The 27545-nt window shown below is 46.1% G+C and overlaps 1 protein-coding gene and 1 pseudogene across 5 annotated transcripts; one reads left to right on the top strand and one right to left on the bottom strand.

Annotated features, from left to right (window-relative positions):
* The first annotated feature begins 28 nt into the window (after nucleotides 1–28).
* On the top strand, nucleotides 29–27545 carry UROS (uroporphyrinogen III synthase). Of its 4 annotated transcripts, none has more exons than XM_069460109.1 (10): nucleotides 29–235; nucleotides 6549–6639; nucleotides 6838–6921; nucleotides 7956–8052; nucleotides 10599–10673; nucleotides 15597–15671; nucleotides 23575–23655; nucleotides 25372–25457; nucleotides 26383–26481; nucleotides 27068–27545. In XM_069460109.1, exons 2-10 carry the CDS (start codon nucleotides 6577–6579, stop codon nucleotides 27203–27205), a joined length of 798 nt encoding a protein of 265 aa, XP_069316210.1. In that variant the 5' UTR covers nucleotides 29–235; nucleotides 6549–6576; the 3' UTR covers nucleotides 27206–27545. The 4 variants fall into 4 exon arrangements, with proteins under 4 accessions (XP_069316210.1, XP_069316209.1, XP_069316208.1 ...); XM_069460108.1 differs by having other exon boundaries at nucleotides 29–270; nucleotides 6551–6639; XM_069460107.1 differs by having other exon boundaries at nucleotides 29–270; nucleotides 6551–6639; nucleotides 7956–8058.
* LOC138376111 (heterogeneous nuclear ribonucleoprotein A3-like) lies at nucleotides 20943–22478 on the bottom strand (annotated as a pseudogene). The gene has a single exon (XR_011231644.1). The product of XR_011231644.1 is annotated as a heterogeneous nuclear ribonucleoprotein A3-like (transcript).

Below are 27545 nucleotides of genomic sequence, written 5' to 3'. Positions count from 1 at the left end.
TCGCCCAGGGCCTCGATATCGGTGCACATGCGCGAGCGCTCTGCTGGGAGCTGCTCTTGACCCGCCACCTCTGGGCTGAGGTGCGGGGCGCCCCGGGGCTCGGCGCGGGGAGGGGGCTGCGCACCCTGTTGGCATTGGTCCTGCAGCCTCTGCAGCCTCTTTGCTGGGACTGCGAGATACCGCCCCCGCGCCCGGGCGCCTGCCGTGTGCCAGGCGCCGTGCTGGGCACGGTCCCATCTCCGCCCCTTCGACCCTCACCAGCCCAGTGAGGTAGGTGCCGCTGCCCCGGTACCAGTGAAGACACTGGCGCCCGCGGGCGTGCAGGGGTCTGCCTGCGCTCCCTAGCGATATGTGACAAGTTGAGACTGGACCCGGAGGCCACTGGTCTGGCCTTGACCGGAAGGTCGGCGGACACGTGCAGATAACCCCACGCCCCCATCAGACCCGATCCGCGGTGTGTTCCCCAAACAGCTGGGGGCACAGGCTAGTCAGTGATGGAAGGAATCCAATCCGAATCCTTGCCCCAAGTTAACTCTCTGGCCCAAAATTTGTTTAGGTTTTTTGTTTTAGTTTTGGAGCCGGGTCTTGCGCTGTCGCCCAGGCGAATGCAGTGGCAGATCGTACCTCACCGCAGCCTAAGACTGCTGGGCTCAAGCGATCCTCCCGCCGCAGTCTCCGAGTCACAGGGATTGCAGGTGTGAGCCACCACCGCACCTGTCCTAAAAGCTTTTTAAAGCTGGTTTCGCAACCTTAAAGGCTTCAGGGCCATTGGGATTATCCAAATTAAAGACCTGATCCTATTTTGACAGAATAGAGCGGACAGGCCTGTGACAAACTAGAGTGTGTACATGCCTCAGCTGCCACCAGTTGTGACCAAGTGGAAATACTGGCCCAGTGTTGTCAGATCTTTCCATTTCAGGAGGAGCTGGAGTTCTGGATTTCTACAAGAAATATCTTGATTTTTAAAATCTGTGCCAAATAAAATGCATCTACCAGCCAGGTTTATTCCACAGGCTGCCAATTTGCAGCCTGCTGTAAAGACTTATTTGGAAGGAAAATCGTTGATTAGAGAAGACATCAGTTTTCTGGGAATGAGATCTATGGTTCTACATGTTTTTCTCTGTGCAGTAAAGGGAGTGGATTGGCTGTTTGATTCTAAAAATGAAATGAGCTGCCCCTAGCAGTGAGGTGGCCATCACTGAAGAGGTTTAAACAGCAGCGTGGTAACATCTTATGAATCAGTAATCCTTCATCAGTAGAATATAGAGTCAGGATACTGTTAAGGACCCCATTAGCCCAGAGCCCCTATGATTGTGTTCTGTGAGTTCCATCTTTCCTGAGAGTCTCTTGTCTGCCAAGCCATATCATGGATATTAATATACTTACTGAAAGGAGAGAAATTTACTAGGTGCTCACCACAGGTAGGGAAAGAATTCTCACACCATGTTTAGGATAAAAGGAAGTACAAAGTTTATTTTCCTGGGAAAGAAAGGAAGAAAGAGAGAAGGAGGGAATGGCCACAGAGGAAGGAAAGGAAGTGCCAGGCAGTGAGGCCAAGGGCTTGGTGCTTTTAAAGGGTAAAAGGAGCTTTTCGCCCTCTACTTTAGCAGACTGATAACAGAAGCAGCAGCAAAGCTGCTGTAGATGTTCTTTATTTTTTATTTTTTATTTTTTTTTCTTTTCTCTGTGAGGCTGGGTTATCTGAGTCCTTGAAATCTGGTTTTTTGGCAGGTACTGAGGCAGAGAGCTAAAGCAGGGAGTTTGCATCTCTACTGTCTGCTTAGGGCTCTTCAAGGCTGAGAAAGAACATGGGGGTCTGTATCCCAGAGCCTAGATCCATGGCACACACATGGTGGGGGCTGAGTGGAGGTCTGGATTGCCTGCTTCCAACAAAATCATGCTTGGCTTTTTCATCCCCACACTAGTTGCTTGCTTTGTGTGCCACAAAAGGATCTATGCCTTAGCAGAAAATCCATTTTACCTACCATTCAGTGACGTACAAGATTCTTGGAGCCCTCAAATTGGAAGGTGTGTTAGTTAGAATTCAACAAGAGAAACAGAACCAGTAAGAGATATATATTAGGAAATTTATCGTGAGGAATTGGCTTAAGCAACTATGGGTGCTAGCAAGGCAAGTCTGAATCTATAGTGTAAACCAGTAAGGAGGGTAGGCACACAGGAAAGGCACGCTGGGGTTCAGCAGAAGCTGAGGCTTTGTCCACAGATAGAATTGCCTCTTCCTCAGGGAAGCCTCAGTTCTGCTCTTATTAAGGCTTTTGAACTGACTGAATCAGGCCCACCCAGGTTACCTAGGATAATCTCCCCTAAAGCCAGTTTATGGCAGACTTTATTGTATCTCCAAAATACCTTCCCAGCAACATCTAGATTAGTGTTTATAAAAACTGGGAACTATAGCCTAGTCAAGATGACACAAAAGTGACCATTGCAGAAGAGTAGGCTCTTAATATCTGTATGAGACACATTTTGAATAGCTTCAGGAAATGATAGGAACCATACTGTCCATTTCCCCAAATTCCCAATCTCTCTAGCTAACCTCAACAGGAACAATAATTAGAACTTAATTTCATAATTATTATTTATTCACCCAAGTTTTATTGCTTAGATACAAAGCAGTTCATTTTGGGCCAAATTTTCCTAAAATGTTCCATAGATAATATAATATTCCAGAAATATATTCAGGAGTAACTTATAAGTAATGGAGTTAACACATTTCTGCTTCAAACAATGTATTCTGTTGACTCTTATCAACCACTGCAGAAAAGAAAGATCAGAGCAGAACCAAATGAAATCGATAACAAAACTATACAGAAGATTAATAAAACAAAAAGTTGGTTATTTGAAAAGATAAAATTGACGGGCTTCTCGCTAGTTTAACCAGAAGCAGAAAAGAAAGGACTCTAATAAGCTCAATCAGGACTGAAAAAGGAGAAATTACAATTGATAACATGGAAATACAAAATATCATCTATGAATACTTTAAATATCTCTACACGTGTAAACTTGAAAATGTGGAGGAAATGGCTAAATTCTTAGAAGCACACAGCCTCCCTAGGCTCAATAAGAAAGAAATAGAATTACTGAACAGATCAATATTAAGTACCAAAATGGAAGCAGCAATAAAACCTTCCTAAAAAAAAAAAAAAAAAAAAAAAAATAGTCCTGGACCAGATAGATGGTTTCACACCCAAATTTTACCAGACCTATAAAGAAAAACTGGTGCCTATCCTGCAGAAATTATTCCACAACACCAAGAAGGAAAAAATCTTCCCTAACATGTTTCATGAAGCCAACATCATCCTGATACCTCAGCCAGCACCATACTGAATGGGGAAAAAATGAAAGCATTCCTGCTTAGAACTAGAACCAGACAAAGTTGCCCTCTATCACCACTTCTATTCAACATAGTGCTGGAAATCCTAGCCAGAGCAATCAGATAAGAGAAGGAAATCAAGGACATCCAAATGGAGGAAGAAGAGGTCAAACTATCACTCTTTGCTGACGATATGATCTTATATCTAGAAAGCCCCAAAGATTCTGCCATGAGACTACTGGAACTGATAAACAAATTCAGCAAAGTCTCAGGTTACAAAATCAACATACACAAATCAGTAGCATTCCTATATGCCAACAACAAAGTGAGAACCAAATCAAAGACTCAATACCTTTCACAATAGCAACAAAGAAAATAAAATACATAGGAATAAATTTAAGGAGGTAAAAGACCTCTACAGGGAGAACTATGAAACATTGAGGAAGGAAATAGCAGAGGACGTAAATAGATGGAAAACCATACCATGCTCATGGATTGGCAGGATCAACATTGTTAAAATGTCTATACTACCCAAAGTGATCTACAGATTCAAAGAAATCCCTATTAAAATACCAACATCATTTTTCACAAATCTAGAAAAAATAATTCTACACTTCATATGGAACCAGAGAAGACCCCATATAGCCAAAGCAACCTTAAGCAAAAGAAGAAATTGGAAGCCATCAATTTACCAGACTTCAAGCTATACTACAAGGCTATAGTAACCAAAACAGCATGTACTGGTACAAGAATAGAGACACAGACCAGTGGAACAGAACTGAGAACCCAGATATAAAACCATCCTCATATAGCCATCTGATCTTTGACAAAGCAGACAAAACCATACAATGGAGAAAAGAATCCTTATTCAATAAATGGTGCTGGGAAAATTGAATAGGCACATGTAGAAAACTGAAATAGGATCCTCACTTCTCACAAAAATCAACTCATGATGGATAACAGACTTAAACCTAAGGCATGAAACCATAAGAATTCTAGAAGAAAATGTTGGAAAAACTCTTATAGGCCTAGGCAAAGAGTTTATAAAGAGGACCCCAAAGGCAATCACAGCAGCAACAAAAATAAACAAATGGGACCTGATTAAATGAAAAAGCTTCTGCACAGCCAAGGAAACTATCATTAGAGTGAATAGACAACAGAATGAGAGAAAATATTTGCATGCTACACATTCGATAAATGGCTGATAACTAGAATCTATATAGAACTCAGGAATATCAACAAGAAAAAATGAAACTACCCCTTTAAAAAGTGGGCAAAGAACATGAACAGAAACTTTTCAAAAGAAGACAGACTAATGGCCAACAAACATAAGAAAGAGTGCTCAACATCGCTAATCATCAGGGAAATGCAAATCAAACCACAATGAGATATGTCTTAACTCCGGTGAGAATGGCTTTTATCAAAAAGTCCCAAAAAAACAAATGTTGGCGTGGATGCGGAGAGATGGGAACACTCACACACTACTGGTGGGACTGCAAAGTAGTAAGTACAACCTCTATGGAAATTAATATGGAGATACCTCAAAGAACTCAAAGTATAACTACCATTTGATCCAGCAATTCCACTAGTGGGTATCTACCCAAAGGAAAAAAAGACATTCTATAAAAAACACATCTGCAATCGGAAGTTCATAGCAGCACAATTCACAACTGCAAAGATGTGGAGACAACCCAAGTGCCCATCAATACATGAGTAGATTAATAAAATGTGGTATATGTATACCATGGAGTACTCCTCAGCCACAAAAAAACAATGGTGAACTTGTATTATCCTGGATGGAGCTGAAGCCCATTCTTCTAAGTGAAGTATCCAAGAATGGAAAAACAAGTGCCACATGTACTCACCATTAAATTGATACTGTAATAATTGATCAACACTTATGTGCACATATGGAAGTAATATTCATAGGGCATTGGACAGGTGGGAGGGGGGAGAACGGGATGGGTAAATTCACACCTAATGGGTACAGTGTGTGATGTCTGGGGGTTGGGCACACTTGTAGCTCCAACTTGAGTGGTGCAAAGGCAATATATGTAACCAAAGCATTTGTACCCCTGTAATCTTCTGAAATTTAAAAAAGGACATTAAAAATAAAAAAAAACTGCATATTTATTAAGTAACTAACTGGTGGGTCTAATGCCATTTATGGGATGATAATCTGCATCTCAAGCAAACTTTTTCTGCAGTTCCTCAGCAGGATTTATTTTGAGGCCTTTGAGATGATTATAATGTGCTTTTCCCCCCTTGATTGTAAGAGTTTTATAATGTTCATTGTAAAAAAAAAATTGTATAATGCTGAAAGAGATAAAGAAGAAGATAATAATCCTAAGCTACCACTCAAATAATTACTAATGGTATTTTGATACATATCCTTTTGTGTATATATAATCTATAAAATCATACTACTTATGTTATTCTGAATCCTGTTTTTTTACTTAAGATTATTTTGTGGTTAAATCCATGTAATTATTTGTGAATATTTTAATGATTTCATATGACTGTACCATGATTTATTTAACCATTCTCTCATTGTTGAATATTTACATTATTTCCAATCATTTGTAATTCTAAAGAATGCCAGAGTGAACATCTTTATGTTAAATCTTTGTACACATTTGTGAACGTTGCCTTAGTATTTATTCTTAGAAGTGAAATTATAGGAAGAAAGTATGAAGTGTATAAGGCTTTTGACCCATGCCGATAAGTTGTTTTCCAGGTTTTTAGATTATCTGGTGATACTTGACAACATTTAGAAAACATCATTTGAGAAATGACATAGTCAATATAATTATTTCCTAAAGTCTTATGAGCTACTTAGTATATTTATCTTGAAATGGAAATAATTATTTATCTCTTTAAAATATAAGATACCCATTTCTCTATTTGTTGTTGACACAACCCAGAATTTGCACCTGTTCTTTTCTCTAAGCCATAAATGTGTAGGACACTTGACTTTCACTAATGGCTTTCATCTGCCTCTCCAAGTGATATCAACTGCTAACATGCTGTCCCTTGGCCTTATCAGTGACAAGGGTCTTCAGAAAGAACAAGCCCATTAGTGCTAAGTCATGGTGTGGGAGGGATAGGTCTCTTCAGCAAGCAATTAATTACCTTCTTCTTGTGCTCCGTCCCCATCGAACATTGCTTAGGATGAGTCTTTGAGATCTAATTAAGATCAGTTTCCTTGCTCTGTCACAGCGCCCTATAAGGACTACCAGGCAACAATGAAGGTTCTTTTACTGAAAGATGCTAAGGAAGATGATAGTGGCCAGGATCCATATATCAGGGTAAGTGGCCTGAGACTCCTTGTCCCGTAAAACATGTAGCGTCCTTACACTAATGGAGTCAAGGGGGCTGGAGCTGGCAGGGGAGGGATCTGTGAAAACTCAGAGGAACTGACGCAGAATCAGTTATCAATGTGATATCATGACCCTTATTTTCAAAACAGCCCTGGCCAATCCAGAACTATGTTCTTTCATTTTCAGGAATTAGGATTATATGGACTTGAAGCCACTTTGATTCCTGTTTTATCATTTGAGTTTTTGTCTCTTCCCAGTTTCTCTGAGAAGGTAAGGCCTGTCTGTCTGAGCACCAGGTTAGTGTTTGGATTCTGTAGAATGCTTGCCAGCTCAAGCCAGAAAGACTATTTTACTTCCATGTCATTTTTTTGTAACCAAACTTTAAAACAAAAGCAACACAACCTTACCTGGCCAGGAGACTGCTGCTGCTGGTATTCTTTGGCTGAGCTTCTACTATCTCCTCCAGAAAGCCACCCAGACCTGGAGATCAGGGCCCAGAAGAGCAGGTCATGGTGAGAGCACCAAACCTGCATTGCTCTCAGCAGTCCTAGAACCCTTTCATTCATGCTCTCATTTAATTTGCTCCCCACCCCCAACCTCTGCAAAGCAGGCCAGACACGTGTGCTTTTCCCATGTTAGAGATTGGGGCCCCAGGTTAGGTAACTCAGCCGAGGCCTCCAGCAAGTGAGAGACAGGGCTGGTACTCAAACCCACAGCTTCTGCCCACAACTTCAGTTATGCTTCCAGTGTCAGAGTGACAGATAGTGCAGGAGACAAGCCCAGTAAAGCCTTCCAAATGTTTCCTATTAAAGGTTCAGTGCCCACAGCTTCAGTGAAGTCAGATGTATACGACAGTCCCATGCCTGGCTCAGAATAAATTGTTCAGTAGGTGATATCACCATTATTATCTTTGAAAATCAGGGCTTCAGCATGGATATCTCCTCCTGAATAGTCCAGTGTTATTAAAGATGCAGGTCAAGTCTGCCCTCCTGCCTGTACCCCACCCAATCCCAGGCTGAGCCAGGCCTCCCCTCTCGGCTGCAGTGACACTTACTACGCTGTGTCTGTCACTCCCCTAGACTGTGAGCTTCCTGAGGAAATGCTATGAATAGTGAATTCACCTGTGTATCCTAAAAGCCCTAGAATAAATAGTTGTAGCACTCAGTCAGTGTTGGGTGGATGGGTGGAAGGAATTAGTTTGCCTATGACTTTTGTGAAGCATTTGGAATTGTGGGTCATAGCTCCTTGGGAGATGTTGAACTTGGCCATCATATAAAATACCTTTATTGCTTTTTGGTGTGCAGCTGTCTCATCCGGAAGGTTACGGGGGACTCATTTTTACCAGCCCCAGAGCAGTGGAAGCAGTGGAGTTGTGTTTGGAGAAAGACAATAAAACAGAAGGTGAGGGTAGGTCTGCTGTGAATCCCACTAGATTTGTATTTACTCTTATTTTTCCTGCTGGGAGACTAGATTCTAGAAACAGCTACATTTCTAACAGGAGTGGGTGCTTAGTGATGTCAGCTCACAGACACTTTTTTGGGAAACAGGTGATGGGGCTGCCTCCTAAACTCCCAGACAGATGTCACTGAGGGAGAGTCTTAAATGTTCGCCTGCTGGGCATTCATATCTCTCCTTAAAATGTATCAGGCACCTCTTCCTCTGAAAATAGGATAAATGCCAGTTTCCTCAAAGGGATGACGAGGAAACACAACAATATATGAAAATGGTCAGTGCCATGGCTGGCGCTTAGGAATGCAGACATCTCTTTGACCCTTCTTCCCACCTCCTTCCTTCTCCATCAAAACCGTATGAAAATGGCCCTGCCCATTAACAGGACCCTGGGGTTCAGACTGAACCACCTTCTTAATAACTGCGATTGAACAGCTACTAGCTGACGTTTATGGAGTGCCTGCATATGTCAGACTCTGTGTCAAATACTTCGCATTTATTACCTCGTTTAGCCCTAGATAAAATGCAGAGGCACACAGTACTATGATCTCATGTTACCAGTGAGGAAACGGAGACTGGGAAGAGTAAGCACTTGTCCAGGGCCACAGAACCAGTCCGTGCAGAGCCAGGCTTCAGACCAGGCCAGCTGCCTGCACAGTTGTACTCACACGCAGGGGCAGCAGGGAGAGGGGTTGCCAGAGAGCTGTTGGGAGAGTTAGTCCTGGGCTCATGCAGCCACTCCGACCTGGGCAAGTTCCTTGACCTCTCTGAGCCTCAGTTTCCTTGTCTTTAAAGCGGACATAACACCTGCGATTATTACTTCTGTTAGCCAAGTGGAACTTATTGAGTGCCCACTCTGTGCCAGACACTGTCCCGAAGGCTTTCTCCTGTGAGGTAGGTACGATTAGTATTTCCATTTGGCAGACGAGGGCCTAAAGAAGAGGGGGTATGGAACTTTCCAAGACCACACAGTCTGTAAGTCGCGGGTTCACGATTCAAGCATCTGGGACATTGTCTGGAGCAGAGTGGGCACCGAGTAAGTGACGGTGGCGAGTGGTTATTATTCTCTTTCTTCACATTTAACGAGGCTTCACCATAGCCTACATCTGTCACCTTCCTGGTGATGTCATGTACACATTCACCGCCTGTCGAAGAGAAAGTCTGATATTTTGCCTAGGAATGAGGACCCTAAGAAACGCAGAGCTGGAGGTGCTGTTGTTTCCAAAGCAAGGAAGCACGTGTACTTTTCCCAGTGGTGCTTCGTGGTGCTTTGTCTTAACACTGTACTTTCCCTTTTGTGTGCGCTTTGAGGATGAAGATATTGAAAAAGAGGAAAACTCCAGAATGGTCATTGTAACTTTTTGTAGTGCTTGTTAGTTTAAAAAGCATTTTCCATGTACTTTCTGATTTTGATTCTCATGACAACCATACGAAATAGGCGGTAGGAGCATAGTTAATCCCAGTTACCTTGATGCAGAAACAGAGACAAGGTGGCCACCTGACTTGCACGGGACACACAAGGAGCCAAGGGGCAGAGCTGGCTCCACAGCCCTGTGCCCCACCCAGCACTCACTCCACTCATTCTGCCTCGAGGCTGGGAAAGGGGTTTGTTCACAGGCTATGGATAATTTTTTAGTAAATAATGTATTTGTGGGGTAAGAAAGACAGTGAAACTCAATCTTTGGTAACTGTTTAAAAGGGGGTTTCCTTATGAGTGTAAAAGGTAGAGTAATACTATTGAATTTAAGGGAAAGTTATGTTCTTAATCAGATTTCAGGAAAAAATTACAGTTTGTCTTTTAAAACCGTATTGAATGCCCAGTGGCCTTGTGATATATTTATACAATCCATTTTCTCTTTGATTTTTCTTCAATTCATATTTAAAGTTTTTTTTTTTTTTTGGTCATAAAGTGGTAGTATTCTGTATTAAACAGTGTTTGTTAATGAACCTGAAATTTATTATTTCTACTTTGACCTAATGGATAAATGAGCCCTCTCAACTCAGATTGTTGACTGCTTTCAGATTTATGTCCCAAATAAAACCAATTGTATTTCTTTATTAGACACATTTTTTAATGATCAGTGACTTTTCTTTAAATGTCTAGATTATTAAGTTTTAATGTCATAATGCAAATTAATTCTTCAAGTTATGTTCATTTTCTAGTACATATTAAAAATGCTGCTAGTACATACTAAAAATTTTCCACAGTGCCAGCTGTGGAAATGAGTATTTCAAGTATTTCAAATGAGTATTACCAAAGAGATTTTTAAAAATTTGCCTTCAAAATATGAACAATATGAAAATGGAATTTTAGTTTGAGATGTTATTCTTTACATTTGGTTATTCATAATTTTTTTTCCTTTTTTTTATACATCTGCTACAGATGATTGGTTATTAATAATTTGCTTTACTTTCTTAAGACGAACAAGCAGCCCTGGGCAACAATCCAAATGGCCACTTTGATATTTGCAACTCTCATATATTTTCATGTTTTACAGTCTGGGAAAAGTCTCTGAAAGAAAAATGGAATGCTAAGTCAGTGTATGTTGTTGGAAATGCTACTGCTTCTCTAGGTAAGGAATCAAAGTAAAAATAAAACACCAAAAAATGGTGTAGCCCCTTTTGCTTCTTTTAAACACTTTAATCCTGTATAAAAATATTTTTTGCTTAAGTTTGCAAAAATCAATTAAATATATAATTGATAAGAGTGCAATGAAACAAATATATTCAAACATTGCCAAATGGCATTAAAAATTGGTTTACATCTTTTGAGAAATGCTTGGTCAGTGTATATTCAAAAACTTTATTAAAATGTTTGTACCCTTTGGCCCACTAATCTCATTGTTAATATTCTTATTGCCACTGGATTATACACTTAAACGATTAAAATGGTAAAGTTTTATGTTATATATTTTATTATAATTGTTAAAAAGCCTAAATCTCCACATAGTGCTATTATAGTTTTTACAGCTTCTTAATATTTTCTACATTTTTCCAAATAGTCTTGAATTTATATATTCTTTTTAAGCATAAAATGTGAATAATGAATCATTAAAAATTAACATTAAATATTATAAATACTTAAAACAATGCTTAGCAATTGTGAATAAATTAACTGGTAACTTTGTTTCAAAATGGTTCAACTTGTCCAACTGAATTTCAAAATATTGAGAGAGGGTGTAATATGAGTGAAAATAGTTCAAAAATTAAAAGCACATTTTGCAGAGAACACAATGAGGTTGGGGGCCAGTCGGGGGTTGGGAGGCTGATGAAAGGATGGTGCCTGGCTCTTCGGCACAGCACGACTGTTACCGCAGGCTCAGATCAGCAGGGAGAGGGAGTCCGTGGTGTGCTTGCCGAGGGAGCCACCTCCTCTCCTGCACATCTCCCCCTAAAAGTAAGAGTTTGCTTGTACTTTCCTTTACTATTTCTTTTTTCTGAATGAGAAAAGGAAAGAATATAGGCAGTTTCTGACTAACATACCCAAAATTCAACTATCAAATATATAGTGTATTTGTAAATTTTCCTAGCTTTCACATATTAGCTGATAAAAGATCACTTTGAGCTATCACACACCCTTCAGTTTGATTTCAGCAGCAGCACTCTGCAATTGGCTGTCACTGCTCTGTCAAATGAGAAGAAAACTAGAAAAAAGACCAGGGTGATACAATTATGAGAAACTCAGAGCAGTAGCTGGGAGCGGAGCATCATCAGGGCAGCACAAGCAGCAGAGCCCTGGTCTCAGCTGGGACTCACAGGACTCAGGCTGGTCCCTGTTTATTCAGTTGTGAAGGAAAAGGATATGTTCTAAATGCTGGGAACGAATTCTCAAAGGGGAGATGAAATTAGGAATTTCGGAACTTTTAAAAATCTCTTTGAGAGGAAACCACATTCTTCCTTAACATGAAAGTTAGTCACCCAACTTTGAACATTCTCTTAGTTCACTTTTTCAGACACTGTGCAAAGGAGTTCTCTTTAGTGGGTACAGGGAGGGAGTGTTGCTCGAACTTGACCTCCCTGAGGTTTCTATTCATCTAGAGTCTCAGCAGGAGCTGGGGAGTTAGAGGAAGGTGAGCACCAGCAGGTGGAAGGAGACCAGGCCCAGTGTATTAGTCATCTTTTGCTGTGTAACAAGTTACCCCAAAACTTAGTAACTAGAAAGAAGCATTTATTATCTCACTGTTTCTATAGGCCAGAAATCTGGGCATGGCTTAGTTGGGTTCTTTTGGCTCAGAGCTCTCACCAGGCTACAATCAAGCTGGTGGCCAGGGCTGCACACACCCTGAGGCTTTACTTGGGGAGGTTCTGCTTCCAAAATCACTCACATGGCTGTCAGCAGGCCCCAGATCTGTTTCTCAGGCCACTTGCATGGCCTCTGGACGGGGCTACCTGAGTCTGGGCTGCCAGCTGGCTTCCCCTCTCATGAGGTTATCCACAAGAGAGCAAAAGAGAGCACCCGTGACAGAAGCCACAGTCTTTTTGTAACCTAATCTCAGAAATGACGTCCCATCAGTTCCGCCATCTTCTTTTCATTTAAATCTCGTCATTCAGTCCAGCCCACGTGTGAGTGGGGGATGGCACAGGGGCATGGCTCCCAGGGTCACTGGGTCTCCCAGGAGCCCGCTGGCCAAAAGCCTGCCTGGCTTCTCAGAGCCTGTGGACCAGGTCAGGAGAAGCAACGAGAAGAAAAGGTAGGCATTTTCCTCAAAGTAGAAATGAACAGGGTCCAGTGAACATCAAGGAGTCTCACTGTGGAAATCTAGTCCGAGAAGATGTCTGTGTTTCTTTATAAATGTTGCACCTTGACTTACAACTTTGCAGATATTATTGATGACTAATAGATGGAGAAAAGTACATGCCATAATATTTGTACAGTAAGTCCTCAATGTCGTCGATAGGTTCTTGGAAACTGCCACTGTAAGCGAAATGACTTGTAATGAAACCAATTGTTTTTTCTCAATATTGTAGTGAAAATACATTGAACGAGATGATATTGTTTGAGGACTTGCTGTCCACTCACTTAACGTGGCAGTTCCCAAGAACCTATTGACAATGTTAAGTGAGGACTTTACAGGACTACATGAAATCTCCTGAGAACATTATTTGGTTGGATAATTTCTGCATATTTTAGTAAGATTTCAGTTTGTGTTGAAGAAGCAGAGTGGGTTGGCCTGTGGGCTAATACCCTGCAACTCAGCCAGCAACCCAAAGGTGAAGTGCCCACCTTTCCCGACTGATTGCAGGGCTGCCCTGGGAGCCATTTAGTGGCCACCGTTGCTTGGCCTTCTAAGTGATCCCACAGAAGAGAGCACAGCAGGTAACAACTCAACTCAGAACACAGACTCTTAGTGAAGCAACTTCATTGTGACAGATATGTATTTACACTGCCCGAACAGATTATCATCTAAGCGTTTGACTCCCTGTTATATACCAGGCACTGTGCTGTGTACTTTATGAATATGATTTCTCATTTTCATAAGAAAAGTTTTAATAAGCCCATTTTCCCAACTGAAAAGCAAAAACAAAAACTGAGCCTGAGAGAGATGTGACTTGCCAGGGTCACACGCTTAGTAAGTGGTCCAGCCATTGTTTGAATCCACAACAGCATTGTTCCAAAGCCACCATGCCTGCTACATAAGCAGGCAAACATTTTACCGTTTTTAAGGCCATATCTTTTGTATTGCACTGCCATGTTTTCCAATAAACTCTGGAAAGACTTTACAGAAATCATCTTATCTATGATAGTTAATATCTTCATCTCATTTCTTTATTCTTACTGATTTACCTTTGCACTAAGGATTTATTTTACCTTCAGTTTTACCGAATGGCACCTTTTCAACATAGGCATCAGCTGGCAGAGGATATCACTCCACAGGTTTACATGAGCCCAGCAAACTGGATCCATTGTGGCAGTCAATGTCTTACCCTCTCAAATGTGAAAAATACTCTGTGGCAGGTTTGTCTGTGATTAGCTTGGCTTATTTAACACTGTTGTGGATGATCTGAAATGTCACTATCAGTCTTTACTTGGGGAAGGCCCTTAAGATGGGCTTGCCCAGGCTGGAGTGTTGGTTGACATGCTTGTGCTGACTTGGAGCAGAGTCTCTCTGGCCACAAGCAGGAGCTGCGACCTTAGACCAAACATGTATTGGTCACACATTTCTTGAGAGCCTTCTCGTGGGTTTCAGGGTGGACCAGATAGCCCCAAGCAGCCAGAGTTGGCCACGGCTCACCCACTGACAGCCTCAGCCGCCTCCTCTCAAGTGCAGGGTAATTGTCTTCTCATGGTGTTGTAGCCTAAGGATCAAATGAACAAGTGCCTATTTTGTGATCAGCAGAGCTATATATGAAGTTAGTTCCTAGGTATGGTTCCTGTTGTCTCATTACTTAGGAAAAATGCATATTAATGTCAATATTAATTACCTGTCTCACTGCAAGTTCTTATGTCTCAGTTCAGTTCCTGTAGGTTTTTCAGGGTCCTTTGCTGCATTTCACCCTTCTGACCTCAAAAACAGAGCAAGGGAAGCCCAGCCTGGGTTGGCACTGCAGCATAAGCGAGAGTTTAGTTCCCGAACAAAGTTTACAACTAAATGAGACATTTTTCTCTTTGACTTAGCACGTTTTTGATGATATGTAAATTACAAGCCAGTGGTATTTTTATTAAAGCTTTCGTTTGTTACTAGCCAGCCTCCTGTGTGACTCCTAAGTGGAACTCCCGCAACCCCTCTTTCCTCACAGAAGGTCCACATTCCTGTGAGCAGGTAGCAGTGCTAACTGACCCGGCCCGTGGGCCCTTCCTTCATTAACACCTTTTGCAGAGTGGCCAGGTGTTCACTGGCTGGAAAAGTACAGGGGAGCCTGGGTCTGTCTGCTTCGTCCTCAGCTCATGAATCGGTGTCTCACAGAAGGGGCTGGAATAGTCCTTCACTGTAAATGGCATGTGTTTGTAATGCTGTGGGTCCCTGCTGGCAGATAGTTATGAAACCTTTCCTCCCCTCCTTTCCATTTTAGTCTAGCCACGTCAACCCATGACGCCTTTCTGGGTGTGGTCTGGCCTCGTCTCCCTAACAGAATGAGGGCTCTCTACTGCAGACTCCTGCAAAAAGTAGTAGATGCCACATGCTCACCATCTCCTGACTGTTAAGAAAACGCCCTTACTGAGCTCCTAGATAGCAAGCAATTTGCTCTCGTTATCTCACATGGCCCTTAAACCAGTCCCACATGGTTAGTGTTCTCCCCTCTTACAGATGAGCTATGCAGAGCTCAGAGCAGCTAGCTAAGGCCTCGCCCAAAGCCACACGTGGGGGCAGGGACAGGACCCGGCGCCTTCTCTCTGAATGGACACCTGTGATCTTCCTATACCGGCTTTCAAGAGCGGACTTTCGCTGTGTGCTTTGTAAAGTGTGTGCCTATGTATGTGCACATTAAAAAACCACACTGGAACAAAAGGACTTCAATGACTGTGTAAAGAAATACATTTCTTTGTTGTTTTCCAGTGAGGAAAATTGGCCTGGACACAGAAGGAGAAAAGTGTGGAAATGCAGAAAACCTTGCAGAATATATTTGTTCCAGTAAGTAGAAAAAGACCACCCTAAATGAAGCTCATTTATTTTTTGCTTATTGATCTCACAACCACCACCCAAGGAAAAGATTATTCCTTAGAGCATTCTTGGTGGTGAGATTGATTGGTGAGCAGCATCTAACACACTCAGGACCATAAACTCAGTGTGTGTGTGCACGTGCTTGTTTGAGGCTTAGCCCACCTCCTTCTACGTGCTATACCAAAGAACTTGAGATAACTTGAATGTAACACAAAACATTTGGGGATAAAACCAAAGGAGAGCCCCCCTGAAGCGATCCTACAGAGGGCAGAGGCAGGAAGTGCTGCTGGTTACTCTCCCCTTCTGCATGTTGTCTCTCCCCTCTACTTAGGAGCTGCTTCCTTCTCTGAATTCCTTCCCCGAAAACTTGCTCCCTGGTAAAGAGCTGACTCACCTGATACGCTCATCACTGGGCTACACATGGACTCAGACTTAAAATGGCTCTGGTTCTAGGGCTGTTTTCAGTTAAATGGAGACTAAGTCTTTATGGAATTTTAGGCTTTGGAAGACTATATGGGCAAAGATTTTTGGAGCAGAGATGTTGGAGAGAGAGGGCTGGGAAGGCCGACCGGACACATGTGGGGTCCCGGGCACATGCAGGGCAGTCCCACCTAGTCTAGGGTGCATCTCCCATCTGCCCTCTTCCCTACGTGTTCAGTCAACTGCAGGCACAGGCTCTTGCACTCTTGTCATTTGACTCCTCCCTGCTATAGGTGTAATCATACACGGGAGAATGAAACAGAATCATCTTGCGTTGTATTAATATTACTGAAGAGGAAATCAAGGCCTTGCTGGAGACCAGGTGCTGGCCACCTTCATCTGTTAAGGTCTAGCTATTTTAGGCTTTGCAGGCAAATGGTCTGTCAGAACTGCTGAGCTCTGCAGTGGTAGCGTGAGAGCAGCCATAGACTATGCAGATAGTGGGCTGGGCTCTGACTCAGGGCTGTAACGTGCCGATCCCTTTCTAGAACTGCCTGGGTGTCTGCTGAGCTGGGAGGCAGGGACCAGATGGGCTGCTGACCACTGAGGTTTTCCTCTAAGGTGGTCCCAGGAGAGGGGCGTATTCCTTGCCCTCTGGATAGCGATATCAGGGTGGGTAGGAAGAGACAACACATTAAATGAGTCTTTTTATGGCTTCTGAAACAGTGGTGGGTGGTTTTGTTTTTAGGCAAAACAAAATATGTGCGTTAAAAAATATTCCTTCTCAGGGTGGCGTTGGCCTTTCTTGATCTGTAAACATGTACACTACAGTCTTATGAGGTCTTCCTGCCATAAGCCATTGCTGTTGCCTGAAGGTCCTCTAGCTTGTGTTTTTCTGTGCACCCTGGGAGCCTGTCCTGGGGGATGTCCTCTGCATCTCCCACTGCACTGCGGCCTGAGGGTCCCTGGAGCTCAGCTAGGCCATAGCAGAGGGGTCTGCAGGACGGGGGTGGCAGGCAGTCACACGCGCTGCTGGACTCAGTGCACCCTTCCCAAGCTCCCCAATTCTCTTATTTTTTCCTCCAATTTTTCTTTTAAAAATAATTTCATTTCACCTTTCCTGGGTCACTATACACTCTGTGTTAACGTTGGAAACCGGCGCTTACAGAGCGCTGTGTGCCCCAGGGCCTTAGGTGCTTGGCCGGCATCATCTCATTTCACCTCCACCACCACGCTGTGACGTCAGAGTCATCGCCACTGCAAGCTGTGCCGTCCAGTCCACTAGTGGCATGTGGCTATTCACATTTAAATTTCAGTTAATTAAAATTAAATAACATTGAAAATTCAGTTTCCAGTTACACTGGGCACATTTTCACAGGCCCGGTTGTCACTCGTGGCTAATGGCACCAATTGGACAGCACAGAACATTCCCGTCATCACCTAAAGTTCTTTCTGACTGTGCTGTGAGAGAGGCTCTGGGGGACCAAGTGACAGGTCACAAGCTATGGAACAGCAGGTTGGAGTTCAGACTTGGCACCGCAAGACTCTTGCCCTTCCCTTGGCCCTCACAGCCAGCGAACCTGCCCTCAGGGAGCTGCTGGCCAAGCACCTCCTTCCACTCAGACTGGGGCTTCCCCAGGGGTGTGGGGGTACGTGTGCCTGACTCCGGTGGGCAGAGGCTCGAGAGGCCTCGGCTTTGAAGAGCTACATGGGCCTTTTCTGCTCACTCAAGGAATAAGCTGTAGTCACAGAGTGGATTCGCCATTCGGAAATCCCAAGCCTGGGCTCTCCCGAGCTCAGTGGACGTGTGTTCATTGGCTTAGACAGGCCTTTTGGGCACTCAATGCATTCTTTGACACTGCTCTTGTCCCACCCCCATGTTCCCTCCATGTCGCAGAAGGTGGTTCAGCAGACATTTGCCCGGGAACACCTGTGTGCCAGGCCCCTGCAGGGCATGGAGGCTGGAGAGGGCCCAGCTCCATTCCTGCCTGCTGGGAGCTCCCAGCTTAGCTGGGGCTGGGGGTGGGGGACACAGACATCGGTGACCGTTATGAGGCAGGTGGATTAAGTGACAAGAAGAGGCATAAACAGTTTTGTATGATAGGCCAACTAGTAGGATCCGTTTCAACCTGCAGAGCGCTTCTGCCACCACGTGTGTGGGGTTTTCCCCACACCGGTGCTCCAGATCCCAGCTGCGTATCCTACAACTTAATGGAATTCTGACACCACCCAGAGTTAGCATGGAACCACGGTTCAAGGGCCCAGTCTTACAAGACTGCCCCCACTTCAGATGCACGCATTGTGTGCCCAGGGTAGCCACACTCTATCCAACTTGGCTATATATTGGGGGTTCCCCCGGCCTCCCCCTCAGGATCAATCATTTGCCAGAATGGCTCATAGAACTCAGGGAAGCACTTTACTTACATTACTGATTTACTATAAATGATATAAGGGTGCAGGTGAACGGGGAGATGAGGACGTACCTGGGGTGAGGTCTACAAGGGTCCTGAGCACAGGGGCCTCTGTCGCTGTGGAGTTGGGGTGCACCACCCGCCTGGCATACGGATGCGTTCACAAACCCAGAAGCTCTCCACATTATAGCGTAGGCTCTGTTATGTCGGCACAGCTGATTAAATCCTTGACCACTGATGATTAACTCAACCTTCAGCCCTTCTCTTTCCCCAGAGGTCAGGGAGTAGGGCTGAAAGTTGCAATTCTGTGGATTACTGAGGGCCATTTTCTTTAGCATCAGCCTAGACATGGCAGTGACCCACTTTTGTGCAGCCAGGTGTTGAAACACAGCTGCCAGGAAGCCGAGTGGGCAGTTGCCCCAGCTGTCCAGGGAGGGTGAGCACTGGACGGGCTGCTCGTGGCACGGCCCAGCCCCGGCGTCATTTCCTGGGTCAGTGTGCGGGTTCACTCCAGGGGCTGCTGCTGCAGGTGCAGATGGTCCAGGACGACCCAGCTCCAGGCTTTTTGTTTCTGTTTCTGCGGAGTCATGGTTACAGCCTTAAACGGTAGCGAAGTCCTTCTTATATAAATGTAGCAATAAATGTAAGTGGTAGATCTTGACATTCCCCATGGGATTAAGTGTGCCAGGATTTACAAAGAATGATTTTTGGTTCTATGGGTGGGTGGACAATTAGCTCTTTAATGGAATAGGTGGCTTCCTCCTGTTTCCTGGGCAGAAGTTGAGCTGTACCTGCAGTTGGTGCATTTGTTCTGGAAGGAGACAGAAGGGAACGTCTGAGTCATTGCTCATTAGAAGGCCCAGAGCCATCAGGCTGGTGTCCTTGCTTTGCAGGCACAAGGCAGAAGGGATCAGTGTCACTTCTGAGCTGTCACACTGGTGTTTCAATTAACTGACTCAAGGCTTGATTGGGTAGATAGTAAAATATTCTGCCCTTATCTGGGAGAATACTGGTCTGCATTCTTTGCAAAGCCTTTGTTGTTTCCTCTAATTTACTACCGGCATGTCTGTGGGTCCTAAAAAGTCTTCCATTTTCCATTAGAATATCCAAATAAAAATCCATGTTGACTGCTAATAAGGACCTTCACCTTGGTTTTACCAAGGCATTAATGATTTTTCTCCCCCAGTAAACTTTGAAGCCTGATTTTAAAAGCTAAGAAATCTACTTCCAATGCTTGTAGTAAACAGGCCGATGCATAGTTATTGCTTATTTATTTTATTACTATTTGACGCTGATTAACTTTCTGACAGGTACTATTGTAAGCGCTTAAAGCAGTTAACCCATTTAATGTGATAACTCATTGTTCAGATTCTTTTTCCCAGGACATCTCCTTTAATGGAAAAGTGATTAACTGTTAAATGGTAAAAGGTGGAAGACAATATAACTTTTTTTTATTTCAGCATATTATGGGGGTACAAATGTTCAGGTTACGTATAGTGTCCATCCCCCAGACGGTGAGCATCGCACTCATTATGTATGTATACACCATCCTCTCTTGCCACGTCCCATCTGCCTGACGCCCGATGAATGTTATTCCTAAATGTGCTCTTAGGTGGTGATCAGTGAAACCAATCTGATGGGGAGTACATGTGGTGCTTATTTTTCCATTCTTGGAATACTTCACTTAGTAGAATGGGCTCCAGCTCTATCCAGGAAAATACAAGAGGTGCTATATCACCATTGTTTCTTATAGCTGAGTAGTACTCCATGGTATACATATACCACATTTTATTAATCCACTCATGTATTGATGGGCACTTGGGTTGTTTCCATAACTTTTGAAAAGAGAAAGAGTCCAAGGCAGACAGGTTGTACTGCAGTTTATTTGAACCGTCCTCCTGGACTTGGAGAGTTTCTGCAGCCGGGCAGACTTGCTGGGCCCTTCTTCCATCAGCCCCCATATCCGAATTGTCTGCAATTAAGCGCCCACCGACTGCAGGACAGAGAGGGGGACAGACACGCGCATATCCTTCAGTAAAATGACATTGTATCTTAATTACGACGTAGAGTGACTATTCATGAGCCCCTCCTCAGCTGCATGATTCTCTCCTGGGGAATTCCTGGCCTTTTCCTGGTAACGGATGGAGAGCAGAGCCTTTGATCCCCACAATTCACCGTTCCTGTCAGTTTTAACAGCTGCAGTTGCCCGTTTGGGTTGAAAATCAGTTAGCTTTAACTACTGTATTGACCTGTTTGGGTTGAAGATAAATCCATAGCATTAAGCTTATCCCCAAAAGGAATGGATTATTTGTCTTTGATCTCTTGAACAGGGTTAGCACTCAGAAATATCTTTTTTTTTTTTTTTTGAAAAGTTAAAAATTCCTTAATTTTTTAATCCTGGTACCACTACCACAATTTACAGGGCAATATACCTGATGTAATGAAAAGAAAAAGAAAAAGAAAAAGCTACAACAGATAAAAGACCTCAGGAATGTACATCTAATTGACACTACATTGCATTAATCAATAGCTGCACTTTGCAAACTGTGGCTATGACAGTCCTGAACAAGAAGGGTTTCCTGTTTAAGCTGCAGTAACTTTTCTGACTATGGATCATCGTTCCTTCTGTGGCAGATTTTTACAGTTCCTCTAATGCATTTGGGACGACTGTCTCAAAGTAATCTGCAGCTTTCCTGACAACTCCTCGCTCTCTCTCCTGCTAAGAACTGTAGCCCTTTTCTGCTGTTTTTAGAACCTTCTGTTACCATATCCACCACTTCCACCACCAGATCCGTAACCACCACCATATGGACTGCCCGAGCTTCTTCCACCAAAACTTCCCCCTTTCATGGGTCCATAATTTGATTGCTGTTGTCCACTATAATTTCCAAAATCATTATAGTTCCCACCACCACCATAGTTACCACCTCTAAAATTTCCTCCTTCATTGTAACCATTATGTCCTTCTCGACCACCACCATATCCACCACCTTGGTTTCCATATCCTGGTCCACCACCATAGCCCCCTCTACCTACTATAACCAGGACCGCCGCCATAGTTGCCACCATCACCTCCAAATCCATTGTATCCGCCATCACCTCCTCCATAACTACCTCCGCTGCCACCACCTCCACCACCATAGCCTCCTCTTCCACCAAAGTTTCCACCACGGCCAAAATTACCTCCACAACCTCCAAAGTTTCCTCCACGACCCATAAAGTTGCCAGATCCACCTCCCCAACCTCTTTGCGATCCAGCAGACTGCATCTCTTGTTTAGAAAGGGCCTTTTTCACTTCACAATTATGCCCATTAATAGTGTGGTATTTCTGAACAACAACTTTATCAACAGTATCATGATGATCAAAAGTTACAAAAGCAAATCCTCTCTTTTTTCCACTCTGCCTGTCTTCCATAACTTCTATGGTTTCAATCTTGCCATACTTTTCAAAGTAGTCTCTCAAATTATACTCTTCTGTATCTTCTTTAATACCACCAACAAAAATTTTCTTCACTGTTAGATGGGCACAGGGCTTTACAGAATCCTCTCTACAAACAGCTCTCTTTGGTTCCACAACACGCCCATCAACCTTGTGTGGTCGAGCACACATTGCTGCATCCACCTCTTCAACACAAGAGTAAGTCACAAAACCAAAGCCCCTAGAACGTTTCGTTTGGGGGTCTCTCATTACCACGCAAACTGTGAGTGTCCCCCATTTCTCAAAATGTTCTCTTAAACTATCATCTATAGTTTCAAAGCTCAGACCACCAATAAACAGTTTTCTCAACTGCTCTGGTTCCTTTGGATCATGGCCCTCCTCCCCCCAGCCGCGGTGGCGACGGCCGGAGTCGGGCTGGGGGCGACTGGGCGGCGGTTTTACCTCCATTTTGAGACCGGACTCGCCTCTTCCAACTCGAGTTCAATATGGGACCGAGAGGAAGAGGCGGGGCCAAGCACTCAGAAATATCTTTGCAGCAGATCTCCCCTCAGCAGCAAAGGAGGATTCAGTCGGGACATTTTCAAGTTTTCCTCCTGTATGCTGATAGGCACTGCCAGCATGTAGCTGTTTTACATATTGGAAATAAAGGCGCCTGCAGTTGTCCTGTTGTTTAGCTGCTGGCTGGTGCAGACAGTGCTGGACTGGGGAAGCCTGTTTTGCTTCCTCCTCTGATTGCAGTCACCAGAGATGTGCTCACAGAGATATTAAGGATGTAGACAAATACATAATATTTGTGCATGACCAACACCCATTAAAATTTCTTGCATCTAATGGGCAGGTGTGGGGAAAAATAGTTGGTTCTACTAAAATGCTTTGTTTTCACATTTAGGGAAGATTCTGGCATCTGACAACCCATCAGTTTTGGATGGTGGTGTTGCAAATTGGTTTTCAAATCACATTCTGTTGTCACTATTCTGCAAAGAGCCTAGAACTGAAAATGCCCTGAAGTCTTCCCAGAGTAGAGAGCTGGTGTGGGCGGTGGGAGGCCGGGCCCTTCCTAGCAGGCTTCTCTCTGTGGGGCCGAACATCAGCCCTTGGAGCACTTGGCCTAGTGGCTGCTGACCTGGCTGGGAGAAGAGTGGGCAGGGAGCCAATCTGGCTGTGGCTGCCTCCTGAGCGGGAGCCCTGGCTCATCCAGCCCCCCCCCCAAGAGGTAGGGAATGTTTGCCCCAGTGCCAATGCCAGATGGTTACCTTTCTGCCTTAGAGGTGCAAAGCCTGTGCTCCAAGTGACTGCAGGCTGGGGGCCCTGCAGGCTGAGAGGGAGCTGGAAGAGTGGACAGCAGCAGCCCCTGGTTCACGTGCATGTGAGTTTTCTGAGCTCCTCACCCACATCACCTCTTACGATCTTCACGTAACGACCCTTCAAGTTCAGCAAGGTAGCAGCTGGTCTTCCCATTTGCAGAGGAGCTGAGCCGAGGAGCAGGGGTGGCCTGGGACCCTGGGCTGCTTCCCCTCCTGGAACTGCCCCCCCCATGCCGCTGCACACAGGTGCCATCCTGAGTTGTCACAAAGATTTACAGAGTCTGGTTGTTCATTCGCAGGGGAGCCATCAGCACTGCCTCTTCTGTTTCCCTGTGGAACCCTCAAGAGAGAAGTCCTGCCGAAAATGCTCAAGGACAAAGGTGACTAGAATTTGTTGACTACATCACTGGCCTCTTTGGGCTCTGCCGAGAGCGTTTGCGGGGAAGGAAGTGGGCAGCGCTGCGGAGCCCACGCAGCAGCCTGGGTTGGACGGGCCAGGCCAAGGGGCCGCAGGGACGTTCCTCAAGTTAAGCTCAGCATGCAGTCTGCTCGCGCCTTGCTTGCACCTGCTCTCAGCCTGCTTGGCTGCCTTCCCCAAGAGGATGGGGGACAGGAGGAGGCATGGAGGTGGCCCCGGGGCAGATAACTGAGGTGACGAACCGTAGACTTGGTTCCACATGTAGAAGAGAGTCTACGGATGGAGCTGACCCTACAACAGCGTGCGGCATCCTCCCGCTCTGTTGGCTGCAGCTCCGGGACCATCAGCCTGTGCTTTGACTCAGGTGTCTTAGGGGTCACCTGCACTCCTTTTCCTGTCACATGGTGGTTCTGGGGGCAAGGCTTATCAGCGATATGGACTGTGAACTTTAGGGTGGGAGTAGAACAGATTTGAATTCTCCGTCTGCTGTGTATTAGCCGTGTCAACTAGTTAGCGACACCGTCTCCCTGTGCATCAGTAGCCTCGTCTGTGAAACGTATGACACAGGACCAAGCTCACAGCTGCTCTGAGCGCGTGCACGCAGCATAATGCCCTGGTCTCCAAGAGCAAGCGCGTCACGGCACTGTGACTGTTACCTCTAACAGCAATCCCCGCGAACAGGGCGACCCAGGGTGATCTCAGACCCTGTAACTCTCCCATCTTTCCCCGTCACATTAAAATGTATCTCTTCTACCCAGATTATCATCTAAGTGCTACCAGGAATAAAGGCAGAGGACATTAGTTAATAAGATCAGCAAAATCAGGAGCCTTTCAGGCACAGGAAACCACCAGGAGAAAGTAAGAGCAAGCTTGGTCCCAGGTGTCCTTAAATCATATACAAATCAGCAGTTTGATACTTCAGTTTATTTCTTTAGGTTTTGGGGTATGAAATGGTGACAAATTGCTGTTTTATGCTGAAATTATCTAGATCTCTTCTGAGAGATTTTCTTTCCCATCCCATTTCATTTCTCTTCAGTGTTTTTCACCTACTGCATGGCTGCCCCAGTAAATCTGTAATGACTTAAATGCGTGCCAGTCCCGTCACTACCTCCCCTCTCGTCACCAGCCCGGAAAACCCCTGGGAATGTTTAGCATCCCTGAATGGCATGGGAAGGAACGTGGGAAGGTCCAGACCTGATCATTTCATCCACACGTGGGCACCCTGAGGCCCAGAGAGGGGCCCCACGGCCACGTGGGGGCACAGCTGGGCCTCCGGACCCCCGGCCTCTCAAGAGCTGCTCTTGGATCTTGCGTCCTGGCATGTGAATCCTGTCTGTGTGGGATTTGTGGCATGACTAGGGACCTCCCTGTGGACAAACCCACACGAACATGGGCACAAAAGGCATTCCTGGGTACGAAAGGAGGCTATGGTTCCCCGTGCTTTGTCCTGCCTCAGCCAGCTCAGCCGCCTGTTGTGGGAGCCGCTCTGCGGTGTTCAGCCCCTGGCAGGGGGCTGTCCGAGGCCCCTTGCTCTCGGTCCGGCCTCTCAGTTTCCGAGCAGCTGGTCCCGGGAGGGTGGTGCTGCTCTGGGAGGTCTCCCCAGCTGCACTCCGCGGTGCGGAGGCCCCACTGTATTCCCAGTGCGGTAATGTCTTTTCCTGGTTTCCATTGTGCCCAGGGATTCCCATGGAAAGCATCACTGTCTATCAGACGATCCCACACCCAGCAATCCAGGTGAACCTGAACAGCTACTATTCCACGCAGGTACGTGGTGTTTCCAGGGAGCTCTGGCAGGGCGGGCAGGTGGCGGAGGCACAGGGTGAGGGCACGAGCTCCCAGACGTCGGTGCCACAGTACCTAGTTCCACCATCTCCAGCACGTGACTGTGAGCACATGGCCTTTCTGAGGCGCCATTTCTGTCTCAGCGAAATGGGAATAGACCCATCTGGTAAGTTTTTATACAGATTAAAGGAGATCATTTATGCAGAGCTCTTTGGCATCCAGGATATATACAAGCCTGAGGTAAATAGCAGCCTTGGTGTTACCACTGTCGTCCATCCCGTGGGGGCATACGCAGGCACTGGGCCCATGGTGGGAGGAGCCTGCGGCGCCCACCGGAGAGTCTGGATTGGATTAGGGAGTCCGTGGGGGGCCCTTGGAGGCCCCAGTCAGGAGAATGGACAGCTCTTGCTTGTGTTGACTGATGTCTTCAACGTGTATATTCAGTTAAGACACCTCAGCTGCCTTTCCTGTCCCAGGGCCGGCCTCTGAGCGCCCGGCCTAGAGCAAACGCAGGGAGGCGCCGCAGGTGCCCTGGGGGACGGAGAGTTGACGGGAGCCGGCAGGCTGCTGCCTCACGCGATACAGGAGCTAAGGGGCTGTCCAGTCTGCCGGGCACTGGGCTCCATGGTGCCCGTGTCCTCTGGCCAGGCACACACAGGCCTGGGAGCCAGCACGGCCACCAAGCAGCAGCGCCAGCCTTCTGGTCACAGCCCGCTCCCTTCAGCAGTTCCTTGCCGAATTCCGCCTTGCTGGAGCAGAAAATGCCAGCATCAACCAGGAACCGCTCCTGTCGTAAAGCCACCTGGGCTGCCTGTGGCTTGAGGAGTCGATGCCGCTGAAGCTAGAGGAATGTTCTGTCTCCTCAGCCTCAGGGCAAAGGACCGATCTTGCTCTCTCTTCCCTGCAGGGGGTTCCAGCCAGCATCACCTTTTTCAGTCCTTCTGGCGTCACATACAGTCTGAAGCACATTCAAGAGTTATCTGGTGACAGCATGGATCAAATTAAGGTGAGGTACTCAGTGGGGTTTGTGTCACCTCATTTAATCCCATAGCAGCCCAGTGAAGGGTCCAGTTTCCCTTTCTGTTTTACGGATAAGGAGATAGGTCACATGCCAAGGCCACTGTCCTGTGGGGCTGGGATTTGAACCCTGGCCCCCTGGCCCCAGAGCCCTTGTCTGCTTTCCTGAGGGATACAGGCACCCCCTGCCACACCCTGCTCCCATGGACCCCACCCAGGGCCCCTCGAAACCCAGAGCAGAAGTGTCTGCAGCTGGGGGCTGAGGAAGGGCTGTGCAGACGCAGCCACGGCAGCAGGTGCCGATCTGGGGCCCGGTCGCCCCGGCGCCTCCCCCGAGCCCTCGGAGCGGAGTGCTCTCACGCAGGGCGGCAGGGAGGCTGGGATAAGGTCGTGGACGCAGAGGCATTTTGCCAATTGTGAAGCCGCAAGTCAGGCGGTGCTATCGTTTGTGTAAACACATCACATGAGGACTGAGGCGCCCCAGAAAGGCCGGCTGCCAGCCCTGCGCACGTCCAGCCGCCTGCCTCCCCGGCACTGCCGGCGCGCCCAGGCTCTGTTCTCTCTTCTCTCTACAGTTTGCAGCCATCGGCCCCACCACAGCTCGTGCGCTGGCCGCCCAGGGTCTGCCTGTGAGCTGCACTGCCGACAGCCCCACGCCACGGGCCCTGGCCACTGGCGTTAGAAAGGCACTGCAGCCCCCTGGCCGCTGCTGAGTCAGCCGTCTGGCAGCCGGGCCCGGGCAGCCTTCCTGCGCTGGGCTCCTCCCCGTGGGGCCAGGGCAGCGAGCTGCTGCCTCCGTGTGGGCCAGGCGTCGACAAGGGCTCTTGGAAGCTGCCACCATCAAACTCCTGCCTCAAGCCTGAGTGGAACCAGCTGGGCACCAGGGGCCAGGGCCTGGCCTGGGGCTGGCATCAGGAGCTACAGGCATGTGACTACCCTCCACAGAAGCCAGTTTGGACCTTCGCCCAGACACACGCCAGCCCAGGCCCTGCGAGAGCTTTCTGTGCCCAGCAGGAAAGAAATCAAATAAACCGGGCTGGCAACTTGTGCTCA

Source organism: Eulemur rufifrons, chromosome 28 (genome assembly GCF_041146395.1).
Source record: "Eulemur rufifrons isolate Redbay chromosome 28, OSU_ERuf_1, whole genome shotgun sequence".
Lineage (NCBI taxonomy): Eukaryota > Metazoa > Chordata > Mammalia > Primates > Lemuridae > Eulemur > Eulemur rufifrons.
The sequence above is the reverse complement of the archived record's forward strand: the minus strand, read 5'-3'. Positions and strand labels throughout refer to the sequence as shown.

Bases quoted from the DNA above. Each gene is read 5' to 3' on its own strand.
- UROS (XM_069460107.1), top strand. From the start codon at position 6,577: ATGAAGGTTCTTTTACTGAAAGATGCTAAGGAAGATGATAGTGGCCAG. The intron at 6,640-6,837 runs GTAAGTGGCCTG...TTTCATTTTCAG, and splicing joins GCCAGGATCCATATATCAGG to GAATTAGGATTATATGGACT. The intron at 6,922-7,955 runs GTAAGGCCTGTC...TTTGGTGTGCAG, and splicing joins TTCCCAGTTTCTCTGAGAAG to CTGTCTCATCCGGAAGGTTA.